The following is a 12361-nucleotide window of genomic DNA, read 5'->3' as shown; positions in this document are numbered from 1 at the left end:
TTGATGTCAAGAGATCTGTTGAATGTTAGGAGATTATATCTTTTGAATGTTAGTTATGCCCTTGTACATATCATTATCTTTGAGTACTCCATATCTTTTGTCCACCTGGAGATGATATCATACAGATGGTGTCTAGTTATGTCCTTTTAACAACATTTGGAGATGATATTATGGTCTGAAAAAATCCTCTCAGAACAATTTGAGATGGTATTTTGGGTATAAATATTTCCTTTCTTGTGGGACATTGATATTTATACAAAATGAATGACACAGATTGAGTTCAAAAGGAATTTTCCATTGATTTTGACTTCAACCATTACATATTGTCAAGCAATCTTACATAAGCCACAAATGATGGCAATCACAGCAAACACACTTGCCAAAAGTACAAGTTTTAGCAACAGAACAATTTCCCTGCCTATTGTTTCCAACTTGTTCATCTTTTGAAGGATTTGATCCTGCACAGCTTGCACTGCCTTGGGGCTTCTTGGACCTTCATTTGCCTGATTTGCCTCATACTCTGGGATGACTTGGCTCTGCACCAGCTTCATATTGCTGGCGAAGATGGGCTGGTAACTAGCATCCACATGTCCATGGGTAATCAAATACTCCTCGTACTCATCCTCCCAGCGCCAAAATTGACATCCACTTCCATCCCTCTGCACGGCAACAAAGCAGCAAAGTCCACTCAGACCAAAGACAGAACACACAACGGCAAACAAGAATAGCCGACTAACCTGACGAGTAAGGCAAACGAAGAAGAAGCGGCCAAAGTTCTTCTTTGTTCGCGCCTTCATGCCTTTCAGCTTCCGACATTGGCAATTCGGGCAATCAATCAGAGGTAGGTCCGGCATGCCGTTATGGAGTCTTTCCCCCGCGGCACTAGAGCTCGAATCCATGGCGGATAGGTGGAGCGATGGGCGTCGAAAGCAGCCCAAATCGCTCAGGTGGGGGGAAGGGGGGGCGCGTACCTCACGCCGGAGCTCAGGCCGGCGAATAGAAGAACGCCGGCGGCTCTAGGGTTCGGAGGAAGGGGAACGGGAAGGAATTGGGTCGGCGCCTCCTGCAGCAGCGTGGGGGGGGTCAAGGCATCGGCTCTCCTTCTCTTTACCGCGGGCGGGCGCCGAATGCCCGCCGCCCTTCGCCGGCTGCCGGAGCAGCCTGGGACGGCGGCGGCAACGACGAGGAAAACAGGAGGGGAAGGGGAACTGGAGGGAGTCGGGTCGGCGGCGAATGGGGGAGGGGGCGAGCGGAAAATAGGGCCCCATGTGTTTTAGCCGCGCCCACTGCCACGTCGCCGCCAGCATGGAGGGGCCACGTCGGCGATCAGGTCGAGTTTGTGACCATTTGGATGTGGATGATGCCCGACCCAAGATTGGAGACCCAAAAATGCAGTTTTGGAAGTACGGGGACTGCGATGACACAGATGCGCAAGTTTAGGGACCCGCCGTGAATTTTACTCTAATTGGAATAATTCATGGATGCAGTTTCTATGGTCCAATTGTGTTGAAGTTATACATGATCCAATGAGTATGAAATTTTTACTACAATTCAAGCATACTACAATCCGCCCACCATAAAAATTTCACCGGACCATAAAAGCTGCATCTATAATTATTTCAATTACTTATAAAAATCATAGATCTAAAGCTAAATAGAAAAATTGTACTAAAATATACTATATTATAAACCGCACCACTTTAGCAAAATCGGGCTGCAAAATCAGGGGGATAAATGTCTGGTTTTGCAGGGGTGATGTGATCCACCATTGATGATACGTTGGGGGGAGGGGGTTTATATAGACTTTTTCCCATAGTTTTGCTGAGAGTGTAGAAAAATCAAAAGATCTATAATTTGAAACAGGAATATATAGAAATAAAAGACTTTGTATTTGAAAAACTGGGTGACCCAACATATCCATGAACTTTTTCCCATAGTTTCACTATGAGTATAGAAAAAATCAAAAGATCTATAATTTGAAACGGGAGTATATAGAAATAAAAGACTTTGTATTTGAAAATTGGGTGACCCAACATATCCATGGTTATTACTATTCGTTATTGTCGTTATTTTTTGAATCGATTCGTTATTATCGTTAGGACAATAAAATAATTCAATAACAATAGGAACAGGAGTACATATATGGGTTGCGCCAATTTCTTCGGCAAACGAGAGGTCGAACACGAGTAAATCTATGGGCCGTCACAGCAAGGCCTTGCCCAAATGCCCAACTACAGCCCAACCGCAACGTCCGACGCCCATCTCATCTCTCGTCGTCAGTAGTCTCTCTCGCCTCTCCCTCGATCTCTCCTGCGGGGCCTGCCGCTCTCGTCTCTCTCGGTCTCTGCTAACTCCAATCCCCAATCCCAAACCCTAGGGAAGCCAGCAGGCAGGCGCCGGCAAGCAGGCGCCGGCAAGCAGGCGCAACGGAGCGACGGTGAGACCGCGCGGCAAAGGCCCAGCTCGACGCCGCAACAGGCCGACGGCGGCGACCGCGCGGCCAACGCCCAGCGCGCGAGCACCGCGGGGTGCCAGGCAGCCAGCGGTCAGCAGAGGAGGCGGGCAGCATCCCGCGTCCTGCCCTTCCCGCGCACACGCCAGTTAGACGGTGTCTAGGAGGGGTGGTTGGGAATACCCAATCACCAAATCTTGGTCCGCGACGGTTCCACTGATACAATCCCTATGACCGACGCTGAGCCACCTCCTACAGTGGAGGTGGAGGAGGCCATGCCGACCACCCCGGATATTGCCCTAGACGGTGACAATGAGCGCTACAAGTATGTTGAGGCTGCTGAGGGTGAGAAGGATGGCGGAGCTCCTTATGGTGAAGGTGGAGGTGGCAAGGTGGAGGGTGCAAAATCCGGTGGTGATTATGCTGTGGCAGATGAACTCTTGGTGATTGCGGAAGACCCGAATCTTCCCGATGTTGCTAAGGCTGACAGGTCAGAGGGGGATGCTGGTGCAGAGCTGCACGCAAATATTGTTGCTGCTGCTGTGGATGTTCACGCGGCGGCGGGTGCTGCTGCGGCATCCTCAACATTGGTGGATGTTCCCACAGAGGTTGGCATGCAAACCAACGAGGTTGTTGCTGTGGATGATCTCACAGAGGTGGGTGCTGCCCTGGTATCATCTACATCGGTGGATGATCCCACAAAGGTGAGTACTTCTCTGGTCAATGATGACTGCAATATAGTTTCCACTGAAGTTGTGCATAGGTCGGATGACCAGACTCATAAGGAGGTTGGTGGTGACTCCCTTGATGCTGGCGAGGCAGCTCCCTTGGTAAATGATGCACAGGATGACAGTACAAGGATGGATAAAAATGTTGCAGTTAGTGATGATATTGTGCACACTCAAGATTATGAGAAGCTGCAGATGGATGTGGCAACAGATCTGTTAAATGAGAGGGAAACAGAGGTTATGAAAGCTGTAGACCATGTTGCAGAGGAGGGCACAGATATTGATATGCTGCTCCAAACTGGAGATGACAATGTGGCGGAATGTGTTGGCACTATTTCTGATGCTGCTACATATGAGGGCAAGCATATGGATGCAGTTACCATGACCAGAGATGACAGCGAGAAACATAATGGGGCAGTGGGTGTTGATGCATCTGATGAGGGGATACAGATGGATCGAGATGGACTAATTGGAGATGATAATGAGCAAGAGGAGATTGCAACAGCTGGTGAAGATCGCGTGGAAGAGGAAGGCATGCGGATGGGTGCAGTAAACATTACTGGAGACATGAACAAGGAAGGCAGAGTAGTTGCTGAAAACATTGCAGATGAAGCTGTTGATGCTGTAGCTGTCCCTGAAGAACAGTCCGTGCAGATGGATGAGGATGGTGATGATATTCCTGAAGAAGAGGCTGTGACAGCTGATCATGATGGAGTGGAAGAAAATGCCGTGCTGATGGATGCAGCTGCCACAACTAACGATGATGATGAAGACGACGGAATTGTTGGTGAAGATGTTGCAGAAGAAGCTGTCACTAACACAGTTGGTGATGATACCCCTGAAGAAGATGCTGCGCATATGGACGACGACGACGACGAGCCTCCTCCTTTGATGGCAAAGAAAGGCGGAGGGCGTCGAAAGAGAGGCCGTCCATCTTCCAAGGCCCAGGCTGTGGCGAAGCTATCTGTAAAGAGGAAAGATGAGGAGGAGGTTTGCTTCATTTGCTTTGATGGTGGTGACCTTGTGATTTGTGATCGTAGGTTTGTGCTTCATGTGGACTTTTTCATATTTTTTTATTCCAAGATATAGAACATAAAACATGTTACAGCTTTTGGTCGATCGTGACATCGTGTATGTGATCTCATTTCAGGGGCTGCCCTAAAGCTTATCATCCTTCTTGTGTTAATCGGGATGATGATTTCTTCAAGTCAAAGGGTCGATGGAATTGTGGTATGTATGATATTTTGTCTGACCATCCCACATTGCTTGCTTAAATGCTTGTGTTTGAATCTTGTGATATGTGTGTACCATATCCTTAAGAATTGTGTTCTTGAAGGTTTATTTCCTGTTCTTACTGTCATAACTTAAGAAAATGTTTCTTTTGTTCATGAACATTGATATCAGGGGCGAAGCCAGATCAAAATAGCATTCGGGTCTTGTGTGTTGCTGTTGCACACTGTGGTCTTTGTCTTTAAAAAACAGTATAGAACAGTAATCTCTATCGATTTTGCACAAATCTGTGGGGGTCTGCCGACCCCGACAACTAAGGGCAGCTCCGCCCCTGATTGATATATTAAAATTTGTCTAGCATGCTCTTCTCAATCTGTTTAACTTGTATGAATTTTACAATGACCCTGCAACATTGGTCATCACACAACTTTCCTGTTCTTACTACCATTTCTTACTTATAATAAAATGTTTTATTTGTTCCTTAACATTGAAATTCGTGAAATCTGTCTTGCATGCTCCTCTTTTTCGTTTAACATATCATTTAGAAAGTATCTTGCTGTCTATGAATTAGGAAGTATGCTTAACTTTTGCACTGTACACTCATGGATGCTCATTTACTTTCAAAAACTTGATATTTTACTGGTATTCTGGCTTCTGAAACATGGGATCTATTTCTTAGTATCTTTTTTATATATTAGAGGTGTATCTTTTTATGGTAGTTGTGAGTGCTCTTGTGTACTGCATGGATATGATTTCTCTAAAATACCTATTTGATTCTGTTTACTTTGCTGCCAGGGTGGCACATCTGCAGCAACTGTCAGAAACCTGCACGCCATATGTGTTACACATGCACCTATTCATTGTGCAAGGCATGCATGAAAGATGCGAAGTTCAGCTGTGTCAGAGAAAACAAGGGCTTTTGTGAGACATGCATGAACACTGTGATGTTGATAGAAAATAGAGAGGAGGCAACTGATCAAATGGTACCACATTCTACTTTCCTCAGTCTAGTTATTTTTTCGATTTTTTCTTTATGGCATGAGGTCACAAGGTATTATTTTATGACTTTTCCATGGAGATGATTTAGACTTGGCATGCATGATGCATATTGTTTTTTCCCTATTCACACAGCTATAGAAGTGACACAATACAATTAAGTTGTTGATCCTTATGTGAATGAAATATTTGATTTGTTAAATCTAGTGAGCAAGTCCAACTTGTAGGCAATTTGCTGTACCGAGAACTGTGTTTCTGAACTGATGTTATACGTTTTTACAGTTTGCCACTCTCCTAGTCACAAATAGGAGGTGATCATCTATACTGTCCCCAAAACACAACATTGACTGCTATTTTCTTTGTATATATTTGTATAATTTTGGTAAGATTCTAACATTTTTATACGACAAATGTCTCTTTTTGGTGTCTGATATGAGATGCCTACAAAGACATGGATAGCAAAAGTATGGAAGGCAGCATGCTTAAAAAAGCATCACTCAATTTCGACTGGAGGGGGTAGATAATGGATGGATGGCATTATGATGCAACACTTGCATAACAATTTATATCCATTGATGCAAAAGTTATTATTTTTCTTATTTCTACACTGCACAAACATTAAGATTGTCCCTTCTTTTAAATTTCTTACGGAATTTCTGCATTCCAAATGGGACCTTAAATGTGTTCTGCATGAGTTTTGGAAAGAAAAGAGATTATTCTGCATTCTGGACACACCTTAAAATAACAAATGTGACTACTTGGGGGGTGAAAGTATTATACAATATATTTTAGTCTAGGGCTACTGCGAGTTTAATCTCTACCTGCTATCATATTCATCATGTAAAATTATGCGTAGAGTACCGATCTAACTCTTGGTGATGCGGATGATATAATGAGTCATATGGTCACAACTGCGGAAGGTAATTCTGGCATTTACCACAATCAATACTTAAAGCATGCGATTTCACAAGATATCATAATGCACAAAAGACCTATCCTGTTTCAATACTCATCAACCAACATCAGTTTCTTGTAGCGAGTACAAATTAGGCTGTTGGTAAATTTTCAGGTTGGTTTTGGCTTCATTCCTTTTCCCTGTTATTCTATGTTGTGTTCATTACTTTCAAACTGTTGTAGTGTCCACAGCTCTGTCTGTGAAAAGAACAATTGGTTTTACAGTAGCTTTTTTCTACTTGTGTTTTTTTTTCTTATGAGAATTTGTTTAACAGGATGTGGATTTTGACGACAAAAGCAGCTGGTGGTATTTGTTCAAGGATTATTGGTTAAATTTGAAGACAAACTTGTCATTGACAGTTGAGGAAATATCAGCAGCCAAATCTCAAAAGAGTGGTGAACTACCTGATACTAATGATGAAGAGGCTAATTCGGAGAGTTCATCGGGGCGACATCTAGAGAACAATACACCAAAAAAGAGGGGAAGGAAAAGATCAAAAGAAGCTGCCATCGAGGATGGTTCTGAAGGAAAAGAAAGCTCTGGAAAATCTACCAAACAAGGCCTGTCAGGCATCCGTGATGCTCAGACTTCTTCGGGGAAAAAGGTTAGAAAATTATCCAGGCGTTCATCCAAAGTATCTGAAAGTGTTGGGACATCTACATCCTCAGCTGAAGAGGCCAGCTGGGCTTCTGAGGAACTCTTGAACTTTGTAGCCCATATGAGAAATGGTGATAAATCTGCGATCAGTCAGTTTGACGTTCAACCCCTTTTACTTGACTATATCAAACGCAATAATCTGCGTGATCCTCGTCGAACAAGCCAGATAATTTGTGATTCTTTGCTCCAAAGTCTCTTTGGCAAAAAACGTGTTGGCCATTTTGAAATGCTTAAACTTCTTGAATCACATTTTCCCATGAGTGAGGTTTCACCATCAGCCGATGAAAATCATGGTGGTGTAGTAGATCCTGATCCTAGTCTGGATGCTGATGGTAACAGTGAAGCTTCAGTTGTTATGAGTTCAGAAAAAAGAAGAAAATCACGCAAGTATGACCAGAAACGTCAGCCTAATCTTGATGACTACGCAGCAATAGATAACCATAACATTGGATTGATGTACCTGCGTCGCAACCTAATGGAAGAGTTGATCGGTGATGTTGACACGTTTGATGAGAAAGTTGTTGGATCATTTGTAAGAATAAGAATACCTGGTACAGGGCAAAGGCAAGACATTTATCGACTTGTACAAATTGTTGGTAAGTGGATTTACGTCCCAAGGGCTTGTTCAGTTTGGTGGTGATTGAAGAGGATTGGAGGGGGTTGAGGGGGATTAAATCCCTTAAAAGTCTTAATCCCTCCTAATCCCCTCCAATCCCCTTGGGAAGAGGATTAATAAACATGCCCTAATTGGCATGATTTGTTTTGACTGCATTATACTAAATTTTCCTTCTATTGTTTACAGGGACTGGAAGAGCTGCGGAAAAATATAAATCTGGGAAAAAAACTACTGATATAACGCTAGAGATACTAAACTTAGACAAACGGGAGGCAGTAACTATTGACATAATCTCCAACCAGGAGTTCACTGAGGTATTTTCTTTCACAGTATGAACATAATAGTTTTACTAGTTTCACCAAGTTTGCTAATCAAGTAGAAGGCCATCTTTCAGACTAAATAATGTTAACGTTAGTTGCTGTTGGTATATCCTGACCTTGCTACTGGACCTACAAACACACTTTATTTCTAAGAGGCTGTTTGGTTGCACGCCACAAATCTCCATGCCGCAACTGTGGCTGCCACCTCGATTGAAGCACCTGTTTGGTTGGTCAGTAGCTTTAGGCAGCCACAGAAAAAAAGCAGTGCTCCGAGCTAGCAATTTTCGCCACAGTTGTGGCGCCGCCACAGTCGGCCGCTTTACGGCTGGCATCCAAACAGCCTCTAAATCTGCTACTCTAATTGGTTCAAACATCATGCTTTTGCTGATTTGCAATTGTTCTTTTTTCTCTTTTCTAGGAGGAATGCAAACGCTTGCGTCAAAGCATAAAGTATGGATTCATTCCAAGGCTGACAGTGGTAACATACTAACTTATTAGTTATTACAGACTGTGTCTTGCACATTTTATGTGTTATTACACTTTTTTTTGCCTTAACTATCTTGTCTTCCAGGGAGAGGTTCAGGAGAAAGCAAGGGTTCTCCAAACTTTGAAAGTCAATGATGTATGAAACTTGCATTAATGAACTATAGAAGTTTTTATTGCCACTAAGTTATCTGTTTCGCTGATGCATTCTTGACTGCGTTACAAACTTTGCAGTGGATTGAAAGTGAAAAGATGCGACTTGGGCATCTTCGTGACCGCGCGAGTGATATGGGCCATAGAAAAGAATATCCTTTTTATGACATTATAGTTATCATTTATAAAGTAGCATTGTATATTGTCAGTGTAGTTGTGCTCAGTTAGTATGCTTTTGTCACAGTTGTCAGGAGGCTTTGCTCCTTTCTGTGCTGAAGAAGCTTCAGATTGGGAATTTGAAATGTGTGGAGAATTATAGTGTGCTTTGCTCCTTGTTAACTGAGAATTTGGCTTGTATGACTTAACTGGTATCCACGCTTAGGGAATGTGTGGAGAAACTGAAGCTGCTAAGCACTCCAGAGGAGCGTGCTCGTAGGCTAAATGAAGAACCTGAGATACATGCTGACCCTGCGATGGACCCAGAGTATGAATCTCCGGAGGAACAGGAGCAGGAGACTGAAAGAAGTAATTGGCTTTATTACTCCCTTCCATAGTATCGTCTTCTACTTTATTGCAACTCTGACATTGACTTCCATATTTTGATTGTACAGGTAGCTTTAATAAGTCGAGAGGTTCTTTCTTGAGGAAAGATGGTAATCTTGTGTCTCCAGTTAAAGGAGATGGTAGAAATCCTTTACAGCGAGATCCAAAAACTAACTGGGAATCTAATCGAAACACATGGGCTGAATCAAGTCCTCATGTGGAGTCACCCCTTTCACGGAGATCCACATTCTCTTCTCCAGGTGAAAGTGCTGGTTATACAAGTAAATCGGAAAGTCCTAACATTGGTGCACAAACAGTGAAATTGGAAGGTACCACACGCAGTGCTTCACAAGGGCCATCTGGTGTCTCATCTGGAATTTTGGCTACTAACATAGATTCAGGGGCAAAAACTGCACCGCAATCAGCTGTTAACGAATCTGAGAAGATCTGGCAGTACATGGATCCTTCTAATAAAATCCAAGGCCCTTTCTCAATCATACAGCTGCGGAAATGGAACTGCAATGGTTACTTCCCTCCCAGTTTGAAAATATGGAAAGCTAGTGAGAAGCAGAATGATTCAATACTATTGACTGATGCTTTGGCGGGGAAGTTTGAGAAAGACCTTCCTCCATGGGAACCACCACATGTTAGTGCATCTCAAATTGGCAAAACCCCACTTGAGGAAAGCACAATAGCTGGTGAGCGAACTCCAAAATCAGTAGTTCCAAAGTCTTTCTCAAGTAGTGATCAAAGGCAGGACTACAGTTCACCGAACCTTGGAGCAACCATGATCCATTCTGGCACACAAGGTTATTATGGAATGCAAAATTCTCAAGCAGCATACACAAACCAACAGTCTCTTACTGGAAGTTGGAATGCTGTCTCTAGCCAGTTTGGAGTTGCAAATCCGATGACACCTACCCAGCCTGCCATGGGAAACTTTTCGGGACAAAATATTGTGGCTGCAGGAAATATGGGTCATTTAACTCCTGGGATGACTCCTGCTACTGCAACTGCAGAATTAACCTCAGATTTACCCTCCCAGAACCAAATATCATCTGCTTTACCACAAATGGGTGACAGATTACCAGATGGAAGTGACTCTAAGTTAGGAGAAAATGCTTCACATGGAAGAGTGAGCTCTTCGGATGAAGGTAGGCCCTTCGAGAAAGTTTTTCTGCTTCAATGAAATTCATTTACAGCCAGTTTGGATCCACTGAGTTTTGCCCAAAACTGTGAATCTGGAACCAAATTTATGTTATAAATTTATCCTAACTTGTTTAGGTGGCAACTCCACCTATTTTACCTTAATAGGAGGTGATAAGTTTAAAATTTGGAAATTATAATACAGAAATATTTTTGTTTGATGTAAAAATTTTTTGTTTCTTGCAGCTGTTGGAGCACTGGGTGCTCAGCGTGGACCAGCACAACTGAACACTCAGCAACTTGAAGGTGTTAGCTCAATGCTTGACCATTGTTTATGCTATGTTTGCTTTCCAGTCTTAAGTGTTGGATTCTGTTATTTCCTTTAATGTCAAGTGTGCTTTCGTGATTTCAGTCTTAACCATTTCCTCTTAGTGAGTGCTACTAGGTTTTAGTGTAAGCCAACCTAACAACATTGTTGTGGTATCACGTGCAGACACAAGGAACCAGATGTCAACACCATCTGCTGCATCAGTACAACCTTCGGTGACAGCCATTGCTGGTAGTGATACTCAAAACAGCGGGTGGGCTGTACCTGCACAAGCGGCCAACACATCTGGCCAACCTCAGGTAGCTGGAAATATGACCTGGGGAACCGCACCTCAGGGTGATGCAAGCATGGCCTGGGGAATGATGGGACAGAGCAATATGAATATGCCTTGGGTAGCATCAGCTCAAGGTGCTTCAGGCTACAACATGGGGGTAACTATGCCATCACAGCCAAATGCAGTCCCGAACATGGGTTGGTTACCAAATCCTGGAAACACAAGCATGAACATGATATGGGCGGCAACTCAAGGCCAGGGGACTCCAAATGCAGCGGCCATGATGGGAGGTCAGATGCAAGGAGTTGCAGTGGCTCAATGGGGTGGCGTTGCAGCAGGGAATGTAAACCCTTATCCTGGCTGGGGAACCCAACAAGTTGGAAACATGAACCAAAATGTCAGTTGGAGTGCTCCTGTGCAGGGAAATCCAGGTCAGGCAAACAATAACATGAGCTGGAATGCACCAAATGGTAACCCTGATTGGAACAATCAGCAGAGAGATAATGGGGGCAGGCACTCTGGACACCGTGACTCAGGTGGAAGGCCATGGAAGCCACGTTCTAGTGGCGATGGAGGGTCAAGGGTAAATAAACCGCAGGGAGTATGCTGGACCTATCTTGAACGGGGGCAGTGCTTTAAAGTTGACTGCAGGTTCGTCCATCCAACAAACACAGATGGATATTCCTCCAGGAATGATCGGCACTTTGATAGGCAGCACTCAAGCAATGATAGGCGATATGACGATCATAATGAAAGAAATGATCGGCAGTTTGATAGGCAGCCTTCAGACAATGAAAGGCACCATGATAGGTCTGATGACAGGCACAGTGGCAGGGATGATGACAGGCAGGCTGATAGGTCTCAGTCAAGAGATCCGCACTAGAACCCTTTTTCCTTTTTTTATCTTGCAACTTCCCTCCGTTTTGTTGTATGTGAAGTAGCATACTAGCCTAGTAGCATCCATGCATGTTTTGAACTCCGCCTTATAGCGAGCTGCATACATGTGCAAGAATCATCATGTTACAACAGTTGTAGTTTGATGCTGTGGGTATCCTAGTTTGATGCTGTGGGTATCCTAGTTTTGAATTTAATAATTTACTCTAATAAATCGTGGTGTATGAACTCTGATGTAAAGCTGGGGCCTGGGACTCCACATCCTGGTTCTCTATGGTCCCGACTGTTGCGTGTGTTTTTAAAGGGTTTGAAGATTGGTAGTGTTACCTACATGAGGATGTTTTTGAAATCCTAATGATCCAGTATATTCTTGATCCAGTTTATAGATTTTACTAAATACTAGTATGAATCTAACAATACTAGGTACTCCCTTTGTTTCAAACCGTATATCATTTTGATAAATCTAGATACATAGATTGGATTATACATCTAGATAAATATTATGTCTAGATGCATGATAAAAATTTTGCATCTAGATTTTGTAAAATGATCTAAAATTTGGAACAGAGGGAGATGTAACAAATAC

General features: G+C 43.4%; 1 protein-coding gene across 2 annotated transcripts; it reads left to right on the top strand.

Annotated features, from left to right (window-relative positions):
• The first annotated feature begins 2257 nt into the window (after positions 1 to 2257).
• Positions 2258 to 12130, top strand: LOC120708020 (zinc finger CCCH domain-containing protein 19-like). Of its 2 annotated transcripts, XM_039993104.1 has the most exons (13): positions 2291 to 2648; positions 2679 to 4220; positions 4331 to 4410; positions 5206 to 5393; positions 6636 to 7614; positions 7821 to 7948; positions 8373 to 8432; positions 8526 to 8576; positions 8672 to 8742; positions 8967 to 9115; positions 9202 to 10287; positions 10526 to 10585; positions 10773 to 12130. In XM_039993104.1, the coding sequence occupies exons 2-13, from the start codon at positions 2683 to 2685 to the stop codon at positions 11762 to 11764; spliced, it is 5382 nt and encodes a 1793-aa protein (XP_039849038.1). In that variant the 5' UTR covers positions 2291 to 2648; positions 2679 to 2682; the 3' UTR covers positions 11765 to 12130. The 2 variants fall into 2 exon arrangements, with proteins under 2 accessions (XP_039849037.1, XP_039849038.1); XM_039993103.1 differs by having other exon boundaries at positions 2258 to 4220.
• The last annotated feature ends 231 nt before the right edge of the window (positions 12131 to 12361 follow it).

Source organism: Panicum virgatum, chromosome 5K (assembly GCF_016808335.1).
Source record: "Panicum virgatum strain AP13 chromosome 5K, P.virgatum_v5, whole genome shotgun sequence".
In the NCBI taxonomy this organism is placed as follows: Eukaryota; Viridiplantae; Streptophyta; class Magnoliopsida; order Poales; family Poaceae; genus Panicum; species Panicum virgatum.
This window is presented reverse-complemented; position numbering and strand designations above follow the sequence as displayed.